Source organism: Drosophila yakuba, chromosome 3R (genome assembly GCF_016746365.2).
Source record: "Drosophila yakuba strain Tai18E2 chromosome 3R, Prin_Dyak_Tai18E2_2.1, whole genome shotgun sequence".
Taxonomy (NCBI): Eukaryota; Metazoa; Arthropoda; class Insecta; order Diptera; family Drosophilidae; genus Drosophila; species Drosophila yakuba.
The window spans coordinates 13,872,699-13,888,761 of record NC_052530.2 but is presented as its reverse complement, the minus strand read 5'-3'; the positions used below and the strand labels follow the sequence as shown (position 1 = coordinate 13,888,761).

General features: G+C 46.6%; 6 protein-coding genes across 8 annotated transcripts; 2 read left to right on the top strand and 4 right to left on the bottom strand.

The window, feature by feature from the left end:
• Positions 1–49: 49 nt before the first annotated feature.
• On the bottom strand, positions 50–1,302 carry LOC6536738 (mitochondrial glutamate carrier 1). Its single transcript, XM_002097274.4, has 3 exons — positions 1,210–1,302; positions 1,012–1,146; positions 50–948 (listed from the first exon to the last, which is right to left on the bottom strand). Exons 1-3 carry the CDS (start codon positions 1,245–1,247, stop codon positions 180–182), a joined length of 942 nt encoding a protein of 313 aa, XP_002097310.2. The 5' UTR covers positions 1,248–1,302; the 3' UTR covers positions 50–179.
• Positions 1,288–5,496, bottom strand: LOC6536737 (mitochondrial glutamate carrier 1). Its single transcript, XM_002097273.3, has 6 exons — positions 5,321–5,496; positions 3,794–3,853; positions 2,812–2,946; positions 2,266–2,751; positions 2,056–2,196; positions 1,288–1,998 (listed from the first exon to the last, which is right to left on the bottom strand). Exons 2-6 carry the CDS (start codon positions 3,850–3,852, stop codon positions 1,854–1,856), a joined length of 966 nt encoding a protein of 321 aa, XP_002097309.1. The 5' UTR covers position 3,853; positions 5,321–5,496; the 3' UTR covers positions 1,288–1,853.
• Positions 5,497–5,806: 310 nt separating this feature from the next.
• On the top strand, positions 5,807–8,332 carry LOC6536736. Of its 3 annotated transcripts, none has more exons than XM_015192433.3 (5): positions 5,807–6,074; positions 6,137–6,465; positions 6,523–6,807; positions 6,994–7,735; positions 7,793–8,332. In XM_015192433.3, the coding sequence occupies exons 1-5, from the start codon at positions 5,915–5,917 to the stop codon at positions 7,849–7,851; spliced, it is 1,575 nt and encodes a 524-aa protein (XP_015047919.1). In that variant the 5' UTR covers positions 5,807–5,914; the 3' UTR covers positions 7,852–8,332. The 3 variants fall into 3 exon arrangements, with proteins under 3 accessions (XP_015047919.1, XP_039231380.1, XP_002097308.1); XM_002097272.4 differs by having other exon boundaries at positions 5,808–6,074; positions 6,523–6,774; XM_039375446.2 differs by having other exon boundaries at positions 6,523–7,735.
• A 67-nt stretch (positions 8,333–8,399) lies between these two features.
• Positions 8,400–10,228, bottom strand: LOC6536735 (aurora kinase C). The gene is made up of 3 exons (XM_002097271.4): positions 9,944–10,228; positions 9,566–9,884; positions 8,400–9,504 (listed from the first exon to the last, which is right to left on the bottom strand). The coding sequence occupies exons 1-3, from the start codon at positions 10,055–10,057 to the stop codon at positions 8,684–8,686; spliced, it is 1,254 nt and encodes a 417-aa protein (XP_002097307.1). The 5' UTR covers positions 10,058–10,228; the 3' UTR covers positions 8,400–8,683.
• A 300-nt stretch (positions 10,229–10,528) lies between these two features.
• LOC6536734 (zinc finger protein 761) lies at positions 10,529–12,342 on the top strand. The gene is made up of 2 exons (XM_002097270.4): positions 10,529–10,771; positions 10,835–12,342. The coding sequence occupies exons 1-2, from the start codon at positions 10,616–10,618 to the stop codon at positions 12,296–12,298; spliced, it is 1,620 nt and encodes a 539-aa protein (XP_002097306.1). The 5' UTR covers positions 10,529–10,615; the 3' UTR covers positions 12,299–12,342.
• Positions 12,343–12,488: 146 nt separating this feature from the next.
• LOC6536733 (major heat shock 70 kDa protein Ab) lies at positions 12,489–14,860 on the bottom strand. Its single transcript, XM_039375444.2, has one exon. The coding sequence runs from the start codon at positions 14,606–14,608 to the stop codon at positions 12,680–12,682; it is 1,929 nt and encodes a 642-aa protein (XP_039231378.1). The 5' UTR covers positions 14,609–14,860; the 3' UTR covers positions 12,489–12,679.
• Between the last annotated feature and the right edge of the window lie 1,203 nt (positions 14,861–16,063).

Genomic DNA, 16,063 nt, shown 5'->3' with positions numbered 1-16,063 from the left:
CAGCTATATTATATAGTGCATCCGGCAATCAAAGAAACACACTTCTATATAAGTTTCAGTCAGATAGCTTTAAAACTGCGAAAATAGTTTGCGCAATACCGGGCGGTACCATTTTACATTGATTTGTCAACATGATAAATGATGGAACTCAATGTGGGCAGAGAGTTCTTCACTTAAATTTAAACAGATTTCTTTTGCTCAATGCCAAGAATCATTTCGCCCACACCCAAAAAGTAAAACATTTGCGCGATCCCAAATAGTGGCGCCAGCACCATCACCCGACATAGACCGCCCTTAAAGAATGCCTTTACGCCCTCTTCCTTAAGGGTCTTATTCACACAGTCCACGATGCCCTTGAACTTCTTCTCACTATCGCCCTGCAGACGAGTCTTGACCACATCAATAGGGGTGACCATGAAAGCAGAAGTCATTCCGGACAACAGGCCCGCTACCAGCGACCAGTAGAAGACCGCTTCCCCAGAACCGTCCGACTTGCGTGGCCCTTGGTCATTTATGTAGGCCATTAGCGGGAAGTACACACACGAGAAGGTGACGTCCCGCACTCCTGTGGCGCCCACACCCTTGTACAAGCCGAAGATGCCACGCTCACGAATTAGGGTCTTGGTCAGTCCCCAGGCCGTAAGCTTTTTCACCTCTCGTCCTGCCGCTCGATCGTCCGCAGCCACACGCCCCGCGTCCTGCATTTGTATCTTGAGGAGCTCCATTGGAGTGGTGACCACGATCTGGAAGAGACCGGCCAGGCCGCCGGCTAACGCTGCCAGGGACAACGGAAGAACGCCTTCATCGGTAGCCAGGTGGTGTCGAAAGTAGTCGTTGGCGGTCAACTTGATGGCTTTTTCGGGCGTAATCAGCAGGATGTTCACCGCTGAGCCCCTATACATCCCGAAGTATCCTTCGGCGGCTATAGTCTTCCGAAAACAGTCGGCGCTATGGCAGTAGAGTAACCCATTAGGCGGATAATGGAGCAACCCAACCCGAAAACCCACTCACATGCTGGTGTACATGCGCTCTCCATTGGGACCTATTGTTTGGTTTTGTAGTCGCGTCTTCACCAAATCCAGTGGGAAGACACATGTCACCCCAACAATACCGGCAACACCGCCATTTATAATTTTCGGAAAAACGCTGTGATTTGTTAGCCATTCAATAAAAGTTGTAGTATTAAACAGATGGTAGCACTTTACTTACTTAAATTGTTTCGCTTTCTTGTTTTCAACTTGTTCCATTTTCTTCTACAGCGAAGACAAATTTAATATTCTACCAAAATTTGGAATTTTTCATTATTGTATATTCGTTCGTTTAATTCTGACGGTTTTTATAAAGCATACAATTGCTCTAGTCATGTTATCGAATGCTACTAGAAGTAAATTTAGCCTGACAGCAAAGGAAAATGCATTACTAATACAACTTGATGCAAAATGTTCATGGCTAGCTGCGGATTGCTCGGTAAACAAAGACTAAATAGAGAGTATTCAAACACAACAGTTATAGACTATGATATTAACCAAAAATGTACATAATTTTAGCCATTATTTTGCTTTATCTTATTGTCATTGGAGCATCAGTTATCTTCTGCTATGCATGGTGTAAATACATAGTACATCGTTCGAGTGGTTTTATAAGACTGGGGAAAACTTTAACAACTTGACTGGCAAGCGCAGCGCTTGATTACTTTAGCTTACTATAGAGACTTCACGATTGCATTCATGGACAGCTTTAACAACATTTAAACACGATATACATATACATACACATTCAATATTCAGAGAGAGTACATTTAAAATGCTTTCGGTCTTGTCAATCCGCCTTGGCGCGTACCCATACGAAACCCCCTACTTCTTCTGATAGCCCAGCAGGCCCTCAGCCACGCCCAGATAGTAGACCGTTTGAGCGATTCCGAACAGAGGAGCAATCACAATCATTCGGCACAGGCCGCCCTTGAAGAAGGCGGTGGGTCCTTCGTGCTTCAGGGTCTTACTATTGGAGAATGAATATTAGTGGAAGGATAATTTGGAGTAAATTTCGGGAACTCACGTAATACAATCGGATATGCCCTTGAACTCCTTCTCGCCGTCGGCCTTCTTAATCGCCTGCAGGCGCGTCTTGACCACGTCGAACGGATTAACTGCGAGGGCAGCGGTGGAACCGGCCGCCAAGCCCGCCAGGAAGGAACACCTTTTGAAAGTGTATAAAATAAATATAAAAATGCTACGCTTACAATTGACAGAACTATGCTCTACTTACCAGAACACAGCCTCACCAGATCCATCGTTTCTCCGTGGACCCAGGTCATTGAGAGTGGCGAACAGGGGGAAGTAAATGATGGAGAAGGTGACATCTCGCAGTCCTGTGGCTCCAATACCCTTGTACAGGCCAAAGATGCCCTTCTCCTTGATAAGCTGCGAAGCCAACTGGGTGGCAGACACCTTCTCCACCGTTTTGCCAGCCAATTTGGCCGCCGCCGCCACGCGTCCCGCATCCTGCATTTGGATTTTGAGAAGCTCCATGGGCGTGGTGACGATAATCTGGAATGCACCTGCGAGACCGCCGGCAACCATCTGACTGGTCAGCGGAAGTTTGCCATCCTTGGTGGTCAGCTTGTGGCGGAAGTAGTCGTTGGCGGTCAACTTGATGGCCTTCTCAGGTGTGATCAGCAGGATGTTCACGCCAGAGCCGCGGTACATGCCAAAGTATCCTTCGGCCTTGTACGTCTTGCGGAAGCAATCGAACCTATGAATCGTATTCAATATGGAAATGACATCTATATAGAAATATATCCGTCTTACTCACATGCTGTTGTACATGCGTTCGCCATTGGGTCCGATCTGCTGGTTCTGCAGCCTCGTCTTGACCAAATCCAGTGGGAAGACACATGTCACTCCGATGATGCCCGCGATGCCACCGTTAATGATCTTCGGCAGCAGCCTGCAATTAAAGGGCATGAAATCAGGGCATTCTATAGACGCTATCTCATTATACGCTTGGCTAATTGACAAACATTTGCACTGCGCTAACTTTGCATTCGCGTCGCTTGTGTCGCTGCACAACAACAAAATGTAAACAATAGACTTATTGGCATTGAACTTGGCCCACATATACCATCACCGCTCCTTAGATACCACTATCGAACACACAATTAAAGCAGAGAAAGGTCAAATGGGTTGATCATTAATAAGGAAGAAATATTTGGCGCACTGCCAAGGAAACATACATACTATTTGTATGATTGGATACAGTAGTATCTAGTCTTAGCTTGGGTCTATTTTCGGCTTGCATTTCTTTTTCAGCAATGGCGAGAACAAAAACAAAGTGCAAAATGCAATCATATTATGTCATAGTACTGCTATCCTTCTCATCCGATTTGTCCCAGTTTTATTGAAACTATACGAAAGAAATGCGGGGTGAATGGGAAAACTGTCTGTTGGCTGAGGGCAAAGCACTTGAAAATGAAATGTGTATAAATGTCTATTCATGTGACGAGTCTTTAACGATGATACATTCAAATACAGTAGACAATGGCTAAGAGTATCGAATTTTAAAATCTAATATATAAGACTATATATTTTGCAGTTAAATGACTATATCACAATCTACATACTAATCAGATGAATCCTTTGATTTCAATTTTAAGTTGAAGTGCGCTACCTTTGTTATTATAATTCACAAGTGACTTTGTTTGGCGGTGCAAAAATACATTTTGTAAAGCAAACATGTTTGTTTGTCTTTGAGATTATATTACGCGGGCTAATTGAAATGTTTATTGATAACTTACGCGAATTGCTGGTGCTGTGGCTGTGGCAGCGGTGTTGCGTTGGATCCACTGCTCGACATTCTGTGAAATACACACAACCATATAAGATATATGCTATATATAATGAGCAAACAAAGAATTGGTACAAACTGGTTTGTTTATAATTTGTAACAACGGCACAAATATAGATAGTACTATAAGAATGTATATATAATATTATATGGTTTATGATTCTCACTACATTTGTATAATAGGTATTTATTTGTTTATAATTTGTAACAGAAGTACAAAAATAGATAGAACTATAAGAGCTTTATTGTATATATTTTATTATTCGCACAAACAATTCAAACAATAAGTATCATTCTTTATCCCAAGCAACTGATATATCTGTTGGATAAATTTAATATGCGTACATATCAGATATATTTAAATATATATCTAAAACGATGCTTTTTAATACAAATCGGTGGAATGTATCAAACAAACAAACTTCTTGGTTGTCGGTGGTATAGAGATACCCCATAAAGATTGGGAATATACATACATACATATGTATGTACATATCTATATAATTTATAAGCAATGTTGTGATTGCTTACTGAAATGAACGAACAATAACCGAACCATAAATGTTTACACTCATGTAAGTTAAGCAACTGATAATGCGGTTGGCTGAGTGCTGTGTGCCAAATGGGGGGAATACTTAATATAGGTTGGCGATAAGCAGCGAATGTGGGATCCAAAGTTTATTGACATGATCGGCGGACCCCACGGAGATTAGCATTAAATCATCGATGGGCGCCATTAGTCCCTACTCGCGAATAAATGTTAAAATGGCTTAGTTAGCACAATTACACACAGGTGCGAATCGAAAAAGTTTATCATACATATTTCGGTGGCTATCTGCTCAGCTTTCAAGGCCGAATAACGGGTTATCCACGCTGCGCAGACGATAAGAGTGTCTGAACTTGTTATCATTTCTGGTTTTTGGGAGGGTATCTCATACATAAAGATATCAAGTTGAAGGAATACCGCAAGCATAAAGATATCAGGCCGAAGGAAACCGATTGGGTTAAATAATAGTTAACAATTGAAGTTATAAACTTCCGATGATAAAAATAAGTGTAGATTGCGGCAACGAACGTTAAATGGCAGGCCAGTTATTGATTATTGCCCAAATGTTTGGCAACTCGAAGGCGAAGGGCGGGAGGCGGAGGGCTCGCCGTTTTATGGCGACGTTTTCTTTCGTGCGCTCCGCATGGTTCACCTGTCGACCAGGTGAGATACACCGTCTCGATACGGGACTACGATAACAGTTATTGGAGGCACACTTATTCCGGAGTGGATGCACTGGAGCAGCAACCACTTGTGCGGACTTTACGTAATGCGTGGTGTTTACCGCTGACATCGAGCACCTTTATTAAATTAATTTGATTGCCGCACTCTCTCGCTGCGAACCTCTCGCAAATGTTTAAATAAATTCCACCCCCCGAGCCCCGCACAAAAATGCGAGCGAATCAATCGTAGTCGCGATATTGAACTCACTTTTCACTAGTTGCTGAGAAGCTCGATTAATTGACTTTGGTTACTTTGAACTTAACGGCTGCTGCGGACCAGCAACACTTATTTGCGGCTAATTAAGCTAAATTAAAACTATTTATTGATATTCTCTTCGCGCGTCGCCGTCGCTTGTGGTCAGCGGAGTGACCGTTTCGGCACCTTTGAAATATATGTTCGGCTCAAATCGGCTATCGCCAATCGCCAAGCCGAATGTCCGCTGGTCACACTTATCAGCAATTTACGCTTCCCCCCTAAAATTGGTTAAAAAATATTTAAGCTCATAAAATTAAATCAAAAAAGATTTTCAAGATTTTTTGTTAGCAAATAAAGAACATACTTTTAGGAATCTTGACATAATATAAGCTCGCTTTATATGAAAAGAACATTTAAAACCTTTAAAAATAAATTAGAATGAAAAGAACATCGTTAACTATCGAAACTAAATTCATCGATTGGTTTTCGGATTATCTGGCATACCATAGTACCAGCTCTAAAGCAAAACAAGAAGAAAAAACCATTCTTTTTCTGCAAAGGAAATAGGTGCAATTTGGTCGTTTACTAGCTTAAATCTAGTGTAAAATGAGTTCGGCCCGCTTTGCGCGCTCCGGGCGCGTCCGCATCTGCATCCTGATGAGCATGTTCATCGTGCTCATCATGATGATAGTGATCTACCAAATGTCTCAACACCAATTGGACGAGAGCCGCGCCTTCCAAGAGGGCCTCAGTGTCCAGATGCAATGTGGGTCTATTGTTATTATCTTGTTTTACCCTTAAACTCACTGATAATGACTATATTGACAGCTCTAAATGCCGAGAAACTGACCGCCGAGAAGAGAATGAGTGTGCTGCGCTCGGAAAAGATGAGCCTGCAGGAGCAGTACGAGGGCCAGTTGGCGGAGGCAGTGCAAAAGCAGCAGGATACGGAGCACGCACTTCAGGAGAAGTTCGACGCCCAGGTAGAGAAGTACAAGCTGCTGGAGGTGAAGTACTCGGATCTGGAGGCCGAGTGCCTTAAGAGCAAGAAGAAACACATCGAGGACACAAATGCGTTCGACCAAAAGCTGCAAAAGGTCCTCGCTGACCTCCATAAGGACAAGGCCAGCAAGGAGCGCGAAGTGTCTGCCTGGAAGGTAAACTTTTCTATTGCATCCTATTGAATTTCTCAACTATACGCACTTATCCTCCAGGAAAAGCTGGTCAAGTTGCAGCGTGATGGGGAGCACAAGATTCACGCCCTGGAGGCCACAATTGCAGAATTCAAGACAAACTGCAACTATGTACCTAAAGTTCAGCCTGCCGAGGCGCCGGCCCATGGCCACCAGCAGCAACTAAATAAGCCCGCCGAGCAGATGCCCACAACGCACCACTCCAATCCCGCCCAGCTGGCGCACAGCATTGAAAAGCCACGCAACGAGAAGTCCTTCGATGCCCAAGTGCAAGTGAGTGACGGCCTCTACAGGATTGGCGGCGGGGTAAATCTGCTAGCAACTAACCCAAAGCAAAACCTAACCAAACTAAACTTAACAACCGCGTCTACTAATTCCACAATTAAGAGTAATGGTGACGGAACCCAGGAGCAGCCGCAGCACCTGCCTCTGCTGCCCTATGCCGTGCGCAACAACCACAGCCTCATACTAACCTCTGTTGAAAACTTTCAGATTGTTCCCAAATCGGTCAGTGAGAAGCAGCAGCAGGAGGAGCCGCAACTGTCCGGCGGTCCAGTTTCCCCGCTGAGTGCTCCCCGCAAGAGCAGCACCCAAGCCTCAGTGGGCAGTGCGTCCGACAAGAAAGCCGGCGACGCCCCAAACGCATCTGTAGCTCCAAAGGTCAGTAGCAGCGGCCTTCCACCGCTTGCAGTGCCACCAGCCAAGCCAGAGCGCAAACTACCCGAAAACGTAGCTCCCATTCCCGAGAACTTTGAAGACAAAACGGATACTAAGGGCGACGCAGTCGATGTGGACACCGCCGCCGAGGAACTGCCGAAGAACGAAAACAACAATCGTTACGCCAATGCCGTAAATGATATGGAGGGCAACAAAAATGTAGGTGTGGCACCCAAACCTCTTGAGGATTCGGGTGCACACGAAGTTAAGGACGCGTTGAACGAGCTCAGCTTTAATTTGCCTGCCGCTGGTGGCGGTCAGAATTTCTTCGACGGCGAATTGCCGGCTCCTGGTCCCGGTCCCGTTCCCGATGAAACGGCCAAACAGATGGCTGAGGCAGCCGGGGTCGGCGGAGGAGGCGATGGAGATGACGACGACGATGTAGGTGATGTGGCCGTGAAACAGCCACAACATCTGCTCGATACAGACAATCTAAACAACGAAATCGTGGCCGACCAGGGCAAGGAGTTCGCCGAAGGCATCCACCTGGAAGACGGCATGGATGAAGATCAAGATGGTATGTAGTAATACCTTAAAAACGGAATAAATGCCTAACACTTAACTCAAATTGTAGAAGACGACTACTCCCACGGTGCAGCACGCAAGAAGGGAGGCGAGGTTATTAGAGATTAAGTAAGATAATTTTCTTATAATATTGAGCGGCATGTGTGCAAAGGCTTAGAAAACCCTTTATATTAAAGCCGTGCTCGGTAAGCCATAGATTTGTGGGTTAATCATAACGAAATTCCGCAAACCGATCATTGAATTTGTACGTTAATTTGCGATTATAAATCGACATCTATTCTGGCTTGAGCACGCCCTAAGCTACTTAGTTTGTAAGTTAAGTTCGACGTCATTTCGTTAATAGTAAATGAAAAACAAGAAATTTAAACTCGCAGGAAATACAATACTCTGAGATGGAGCTACGAACAAAGGCAGACAGTTTACTGTCCGAGCTAAGGTCGATTTAAAATGAAGTCTGTTTCGGATCAGCCTTACAAATTATGTGTCGCAAACTAACAACAATCGATGTTGTTGCTAAATCCTCAACCATTTCATTAACGAAGGAGACCATCTTAAAAATATAATGTAGCTACATATTTGCATCTGCGTACAATATGTCTTTGTACTTGGTTTTCTGTGATAAGAATAACTCGCTGCACTGCATTTGGGCATTGTTGCCTGTTTTTTTGTCGCCGCCTCCACGTTTCACTTCTGCATTTGCAACTGCGTCAACTCATTTCACTAGAGATTAGGTAGCCACATAAGATAGGAATGTACACTAGCATTCGAAAACACACACACAAACTTTATTGGTAATGATAATAATAAACTTAATTGCTAAATGTTAATTTCTCGAATCTCTATAAATGAAAATTTATGATGCCATAATTAAATTACGCGGCGCGCCCTAATTAAAAATGTAATTAAAAGGAATTAACTCAAAATGAAACAAGCATGGGGTTCACTGCGTGTGCGCCAGGATCCATGGGTGCACCATCACCTGATCCAGCGGTAGGCGGTGCTGCGGATTAAGGACCAGCAGCTTGGAAATGAGATGTGAAGCTGCCTTGGAAATGTGCTCCGGCAGTTTGTAGTCCACCTTGAGAATCTTCTTGTAGGTCTCGTCGTAGTTCTTCGAGTAGAAGGGAGCATGGCCCACCAACAACTCAAAGCAGAGCACACCGAGGCTCCACAAATCTACGTTTTTCGTGTGCGGCTTGCCCTGAACCATTTCAGGTGGCAAATAGTCGACGGTGCCGCACAGTGTCATGCGCATGGAGTTCGGCTCGTGCACGGACCAGCCAAAGTCTGCAATCTTCAGGACGCCCTTGTGCCCGAGCAGCAAGTTCTCCGGCTTGATATCCCTGTGGATGATGTCCCGCTCATGCAGATAGAGCAGCGCCGAGCACAACGCCTGAATATAGGTGGCCGACTGACGCTCATCAAAACGCTTCATGGGCTGTGCCTGCAAGGCATTGAACAGCGTTCCTTGTGGGGCATACTCCAAGATCAGATATATGCGCACGTCGTCGTGAAAGTAGGCGTACAGACGCAGGATATGCGGATGACGCAGGTGCGATTGTATCTCGATCTCCCGGCGCACCTGGTGCTCCACATTGGACTCGCCAATCTGACGCTTGAACAGCACTTTTAGGGCCACCACGAACTGTGATTCCTTTTCGCGCGCCAAATAAACGTTGCCAAACTTGCCGCGCCCCAGCAGGCGACCAATATCGAAGTTGTTGAGCTCCCAGGTCTTCTTGGGCTTCTGTGGCTGGGTTTCTGCAGAAAATTGCAACTTAGTTACTATTTGCGAAAGATTATTTCAGAATCAGTTACCCACCAGTCTTGGGTTTCTCTTTGTCTGTGCTGCTGCTGGCCGCACCAGATCCCTTTGCGGATTCTGAGCTCTCGGCAGCGGTCTTCTGCTTGGAAATGGATTCGGGCTTCTTGATCGGTGCTACTGGAGCTGGAGCAACGAAGTTGGTTCCTTCGGATGGAGGTATGGATGACCCACCTAGGCCTGGCTTTGTCGCCGGACGCACGGTGGTCGCCGGACGCACGGTGGTCGCCGGACGCACGGTGGTCGCCGCACTCCTGATCACAGCGCCAGTAGATCCTGGCAGGGGTTTGCTGGTTGGCGCCACGTTCTCGCTGTTGGGCTGCATCATAATGAGACCATTTCAGTATTTCAGCTGCACTCCAGAGATTTCGCCCTTACCTTCTTTCCCAATAGCAAGTTCTTCTGCGTATTGAGCACGGCAGTTGATTTTTCCGGCATCCTGACTGGAGCATTTTCCTTGGGGCGCAGCACATGGTCGGACGGATGGGACATGGCGACACAGGCACTTGACAACTAACAGAACAGATTGAAATTTTGGTCAGATAGCACTGAACGTTGATATTGGGTAAAACATTCACGACTCCCGAGATCCTGAGAAAATAAAATGCCGTTCGTTTGAATTGTGAAGCGGGCGTGTGCGTGATGTGGAGAATGGCAAGAGTGCGATAGTATCGGGTGGCGGCAAACTATCGTGAGTTTTCAATGCTGCAAGACAGTTACACAGTTTAATATTTGTTAGCAATTTATGTTCAAATCAAGAGCATTATTTAATTAGCCCTAAAACTTTGGTCATTTAACCTTAAAGTCTATCCATTTCCAAATGCGTCTATTAAAGCGGCCAAATTTTAAAAACTAATTAATCCGTCACTCTTTTTTCTCGATTAATCAAAAGAGTGACTATCGGAAAAGTTTTACAAACTTCGTTAAATTTTAAACAACGGTGACTGTGACCCGGAACAGCTGTGATTTAGCGGGCATCTCTGAGAGTCAGCTGTTGTCAACAAACAAAGTTTCTTTTGCAATTCCGCGTTTATGATATGATGCCATATCATGGACACCGCGGAGATTCACGTAAATATAAACAGCCAGACTTGCCGCGTCTGCCTGGAGACCCACGAGACCAATCTGTACCTCCACGATAAGATCGAATACAATGACCTTAAGTTGGAGCTCTGGCAGTTGTTGGAAGCCGTTTGCAAATTGAAGGTAAATACCCACAATAATCAACAATAGCAAGGATCTTCGATAAATCAGCTTAACGCTTTTCAGTGGACGTGGGCAGACCCAAATCTACCGATGCATTTGTGCCAGAATTGCGCCCGCCGGATGATCAGCGCCTACGAGTTTATGGTCGAAGTGGAGAACGCCCATGAAACTTTACAGAATCTCTTCGAGCAACAGGAAGTTGCTGTCAAGCCCGATGAAGTTCATGTGGATGTAGTGGAGCTTCTAGACCAGGAGGATGTGGTTAATATGGAACAATACCTGCCAACATCTTTCGCGGAGCAGCCCGTGGATATGGAGGAGAAGTATGGAGACCAAGACTGTCCTGCATTTAATTCAGATGTGGGAGAAGAGCCACTATATGCGAACGAGGATAATGATGATGAGCCTGAAGACCCTACTCAGTTGAACCCTCTGCTAGATGAACCAGAAAACAGAGAATTGACGCGACCTTCCCAACTGGGTAGTCGTTTGAACCATTCGGCAAACTTCATCTACAAATGCGCTGTCTGTCCGCGTGTCTTTGCCAAAAGTGAATCCCTGACCCGGCATTTTGCCCATGCCCACAGACTGACGGCGGACGTGGCCGCTATGAAGCTGGCCAACGAGAGCTGCGGCACCGGTCTGCTGACCTGTGAGCACTGTCCGCGGACATTCAAGCGTCAGGACACCCTCCGGCGTCATATGCAGGCATTCCATCCCGACGCAGTCCACTTGGAGACCGAAGAAACGACGGAAAACACCGCCCGGAAACGCATAACTAAGCGGCGAGACTGTCCGCACTGTGGCCTGAGCTTTCCCGTATCTAGCCTCACCATCCACATTCGGCGACATACGGGCGACAACCCGTACAAGTGCGATCAGTGCGAGAAGGCCTTTCCGCGCAGCCAAGATCTCAGCCTTCACATGCGTCACCACACCGGGGAACGTCCCAGTGAGTGCAAGATCTGCTCCAAGAAGTTTATTTCGCAAAACAAGCTGGCCCGGCACATGCGGTTGCACACGGGTCAAAGGCCGTACTCCTGCGACCTGTGCAGCAAGAGCTTTGTGCAATCCAACGACCTAAAGATCCACATGCGGCGACACACGGGCGAGCGGCCGTATCAGTGTGGAGTGTGCGGAGAGAGGTTCGTCTGCGGGTCGCACCTGAATATCCACCGTAACCGAAAGGGACATCTGGATGCAGTGATTCCTGGCAATGAAGTCGAGGCAAACATTGCTGCTGATCCTTATGTAAATGCCAGGGTCAACAAGCGTCGCTCGGAGGATATTGAGCGTATGCGCCTAAAACGCATTCCCGAGGACCAACTGCAGCAGCAGCAGCTGGAAATGCTCCCCAACCCAGATGTCTCTGCTATGGCCTACAAATGCGGTGTCTGCGAACAGAAATTCAAGAGCGGAGCTCTCCTGACCGTCCATCGCAATAAAATGAGCCATTATGAGATCGAAAGGGTATACGAAGATCCTTTCGGAAAAAATCAGAAAATGCTCAAAGCTGAATATAATTAAATCAAGTATCTCAAGCAAAGATCTATCGCTCCCATTATCCAATACATTATTTGGATTTGTATTTAAAGAAGGTTTCAAGTGCATCCACAAATTATTATACGTGCTTCAAACAGCGAGCACCAATATAATATAAGATACTTTTTGTATCTTAGGCTTTAAATTGTCTGCAATACATTAAATGAAATACAAGTTTTTAAATTTCAAATAAATAATTTATTTTTTCTATATAAATAATACCATTTTGCTACTTAAGAATGGGGTATTTACGTAATACTATTCTTTCCCTATGGAATATTCGATCCAAATATTCTGATCAGTCTCACAAACTTAAAACCAACTTAGAATTAACCCATTGATGAACAAAAACTAGTCTCTTTGGCCTTAGTCCACCTCCTCGACCGTGGGTCCAGAGTAGCCTCCAAATCCTCCTGCCTGCTGGCCGCAGTTTGCTCCCGGACCACCAGCTCCCGCGCCCGCTCCCTGCTGATGCATTTTGGTCATGATGGGGGAACAGTGGCGGGTGAGCTCCTGCAGCTTGTGGTCGAACTCATCCTTCTCGGCCGTGGTGTTGCTGTCCAGCCACCGGATAGTGTCGTTGCACTTGTCCAGCACAGAGTTCTTGTCGGCCTCGTCCAGTTTGCCAGCAGGTGCCTGCTCAACAGCCTGCTTCACATTGAAGACGTAGCTCTCCAGGGCATTTCGAGAGGTTATGCACTGGCGCTGTTTCTCGTCCTCGTCGGCGTACTTCTCTGCCTCGTTCACCATGCGATCAATCTCGGCCTGCGAGAGGCGTCCCTTGTCGTTCTTGATCGTGATGTTCTTGGCCTTGCCCGTGCTCATCTCCTTCGCACTAACGTTCAGGATTCCATTCGCGTCCATGTCGAAGGTGACTTCTATCTGGGGCACACCCCTTGGTGCAGGTGGAATGCCGGACAAATCGAAGGTTCCCAATGCATTGTTGTCCTTCGTCATCGCACGTTCGCCCTCATACACCTGGATGGAGACTCCGGGCTGATTGTCCGAGTACGTGGAGAACGTTTTGGTCTGCTTGCACGGAATGCGGCAGTTGCGCTCGATCAGTTTGGTCATAACACCTCCAGCGGTCTCTATTCCCAATGAGAGTGGGGCCACGTCCACCAGCAGCACGTCCTGGATCTTGCCGCTCTGGTCTCCGCTGAGGATAGCGGCCTGCACAGCGGCTCCATATGCCACTGCCTCGTCTGGGTTGATGGATAGGTTGAGGTTCTTGCCGTGGAAGAACTGCTGCAGCAGACTCTGCACCTTGGGAATACGCGTTGATCCACCGACCAGCACGATATCATGAATCTGACCCTTATCCATCTTGGCATCGGTAAGGGCCTTCTCTACAGGCAGCAGGGTGTTGCGGAAGAGATCCGCGCACAGCTCCTCGAACCTGGCGCGGCTTACTTTAGTATAGAAGTCCTGGCCCTCAAACAATGCGTCGATCTCGATGGTGGCCTCCGTGCTGGAGGAGAGCGTGCGCTTTGCCCGTTCAGCCGCTGTTCTGAGGCGTCGTAGGGCGCGAGGGTTGGAGCGCAGATCCTTCTTGTACTTGCGCTTGAACTCCTCCGCCAGGAGGGTGACTAGCCGGTTGTCAAAGTCCTCGCCGCCCAAGTGGGTATCTCCGGCGGTAGAGCGCACTTCGAACAGTGATCCCTCGTCGATGGTCAGGATGGACACATCGAAGGTGCCGCCGCCCAAGTCGAAGATAAGCACATTGCGCTCACCCTTAAGGTTCTTGTCCAGTCCGTAGGCCAGTGCCGCTGCCGTGGGCTCGTTGATGATGCGGAGCACATTCAGGCCGGCAATGTGACCGGCGTCCTTGGTAGCCTGGCGCTGGGAGTCGTTAAAGTAGGCTGGAACTGTGATGACTGCATCTGTAATGCTCTCGCCTAGATACGCCTCCGCCGTCTCCTTCATCTTGGCCAGCACCATTGAGCTGATCTCCTCGGGGGCAAATCTCTTCGACTCGCCCTTATACTCCACCCCGATCTTGGGCTTTCCGCCGTCGCTTACCACCTTGAAAGGCCAGTGCTTCATGTCCTCTGCAATCTTGGGGTCGTCGTATTTACGGCCGATGAGTCGCTTGGCGTCGAACACCGTGTTCCTGGGATTCATGGCCACCTGGTTCTTGGCCGGATCGCCGATGAGGCGTTCCGAATCTGTGAAAGCCACGTAGGACGGCGTTGTGCGGTTGCCCTGGTCGTTGGCGATGATCTCCACCTTGCCATGTTGGTAGACACCCACGCAGGAGTAGGTGGTGCCCAGATCGATTCCAATAGCAGGCATTGTGTGTGAGTTCTTCTTTCTCGGTAACGAACTTTTGAAAGTATTCAGTGTTCTTTTCTTAGCTTTAATATTAACTTCTTGGTTGAGTTCAGTTGTTGTTGTTGTTATACTTGGTTGCTAGTTACTTTTACTTGATTCACTTTAACTTGCACTTTACTGCAGATTGTTTAGCTTGTTCTGCTGCGCTTGTTTGTTTGCTTAGCTTTCGCTTAGCGATGTTTTCAGTTTGCTTGTTTGAATTGAATTGACGCTAAGAGAACCAAGCGGCCCTATTTATACTCCGGCGCTCTTTTCGCGAACATTCGAGGCGTGCTCTCTCGAAGCAACGAGAACAGCACGCTGTTTAGTATGTGCCAGAATGAGAAGGCATTTGTTTCCAGGGATTGAGAGCCGCACAATTAAGAGAGAAATAACGGAAAAGAAATTTCTCGAGTTTTCTTTCTGCCAAACAAAAGACCTACCACAACAACTAGATTGTTTTTCGCATTCTAGAATGTTTGCGGTATTTTGAAAAGGCCCTATATAAACGGCAGCGTAACTAACTTTTTCTTAAAGATAATCGCAGCGCTTTGATAATTCTATTAACTCTATGAATATAGCCTTGTCCTGCTAGACGTCCCGCAATATTAATATAAGATGTTCAAAAAGTTAAATATATTTAACTGGGGTGTGGGGTTATGGGTGCGGGGTGCCTCCATATAAAGAATATATTCTTGATCAGGATCAATATCAGAGTCGATATGGCCATGTCCGTCTGTCCGTCCGTCTGTCTGTCCGTCTGTCCGTCTGTCCGTATGAACGTCGAGATCTCAGGAACTACAAAAGCTAGAAAGTTGAGATTAAGCATACAGACTCCAGGGACATAGACGCAGCGCAAGTTTGTCGAATCATGCTGCCACGCCCACTCTAACGCCCTCAAACCGCCCAAAGGTGCTACGCCCACACTTTTGAAAAATGTTTTGAAATTTTTTCATTTTTGTATTAGTCTTGTAATTTTCTATCGATTTACCAAAAAACTTTTTGCCACGCCCACTCTAACGCCCTCAAACCGCCCAAAGCTGATACGCCCACACTTTTAAAAAATGTTTTGATATTTTTTCATTTTTGTATTGGTGTTGTAAATTTCTATCGATTTGTCAAAAAACTTTTTGCCACGCCCACTCTAACGCCCACAAACCGCCACACAAACTGTCAGTGTTGAAGACCTCCTTCGCACTAGCTGAGTAACGGGCTTCAGATAGTCGGGGAACTCGACTATAGCGTTCTCTCTTGTTATACCCGTTACTCGTAGAGTAAAAGGGTATACTAGATTCGTTGAAAAGTATGTAACAGGCAGAAGGAAGCGTTTCCGACCATATAAAGTATATATATTCTTGATCAGGATCAATAGCGGAGTCGATTTGGCCATGTCCGTCTGTCCGTCCGTCTGTCCGTCTGTCTGTCCGTATGAACGTC

Bases quoted from the DNA above. Each gene is read 5' to 3' on its own strand.
- LOC6536738 (XM_002097274.4), bottom strand. From the start codon at position 1,247: ATGGAACAAGTTGAAAACAAGAAAGCGAAACAATTTAA. The intron at 1,147-1,209 runs GTAAGTAAAGTG...AACAAATCACAG, and splicing joins AAGAAAGCGAAACAATTTAA to CGTTTTTCCGAAAATTATAA. The intron at 949-1,011 runs GTGAGTGGGTTT...CTACTGCCATAG, and splicing joins GAGCGCATGTACACCAGCAT to CGCCGACTGTTTTCGGAAGA.
- LOC6536737 (XM_002097273.3), bottom strand. From the start codon at position 3,852: ATGTCGAGCAGTGGATCCAACGCAACACCGCTGCCACAGCCACAGCAC. The intron at 2,947-3,793 runs GTAAGTTATCAA...CTTTAATTGCAG, and splicing joins CCACAGCACCAGCAATTCGC to GCTGCTGCCGAAGATCATTA. The intron at 2,752-2,811 runs GTGAGTAAGACG...TACGATTCATAG, and splicing joins GAACGCATGTACAACAGCAT to GTTCGATTGCTTCCGCAAGA.
- LOC6536736 (XM_039375446.2), top strand. From the start codon at position 5,915: ATGAGTTCGGCCCGCTTTGCGCGCTCCGGGCGCGTCCGCATCTGCATC. The intron at 6,075-6,136 runs GTGGGTCTATTG...CTATATTGACAG, and splicing joins CCTCAGTGTCCAGATGCAAT to CTCTAAATGCCGAGAAACTG. The intron at 6,466-6,522 runs GTAAACTTTTCT...CTTATCCTCCAG, and splicing joins GCGAAGTGTCTGCCTGGAAG to GAAAAGCTGGTCAAGTTGCA.
- LOC6536735 (XM_002097271.4), bottom strand. From the start codon at position 10,057: ATGTCCCATCCGTCCGACCATGTGCTGCGCCCCAAGGAAAATGCTCCA. The intron at 9,885-9,943 runs GTAAGGGCGAAA...ATTATGATGCAG, and splicing joins ACTTGCTATTGGGAAAGAAG to CCCAACAGCGAGAACGTGGC. The intron at 9,505-9,565 runs GTGGGTAACTGA...AATTTTCTGCAG, and splicing joins CAAAGAGAAACCCAAGACTG to AAACCCAGCCACAGAAGCCC.
- LOC6536734 (XM_002097270.4), top strand. From the start codon at position 10,616: ATGGACACCGCGGAGATTCACGTAAATATAAACAGCCAGACTTGCCGC. The intron at 10,772-10,834 runs GTAAATACCCAC...AACGCTTTTCAG, and splicing joins AAGCCGTTTGCAAATTGAAG to TGGACGTGGGCAGACCCAAA.
- LOC6536733 (XM_039375444.2), bottom strand. From the start codon at position 14,608: ATGCCTGCTATTGGAATCGATCTGGGCACCACCTACTCCTGCGTGGGT.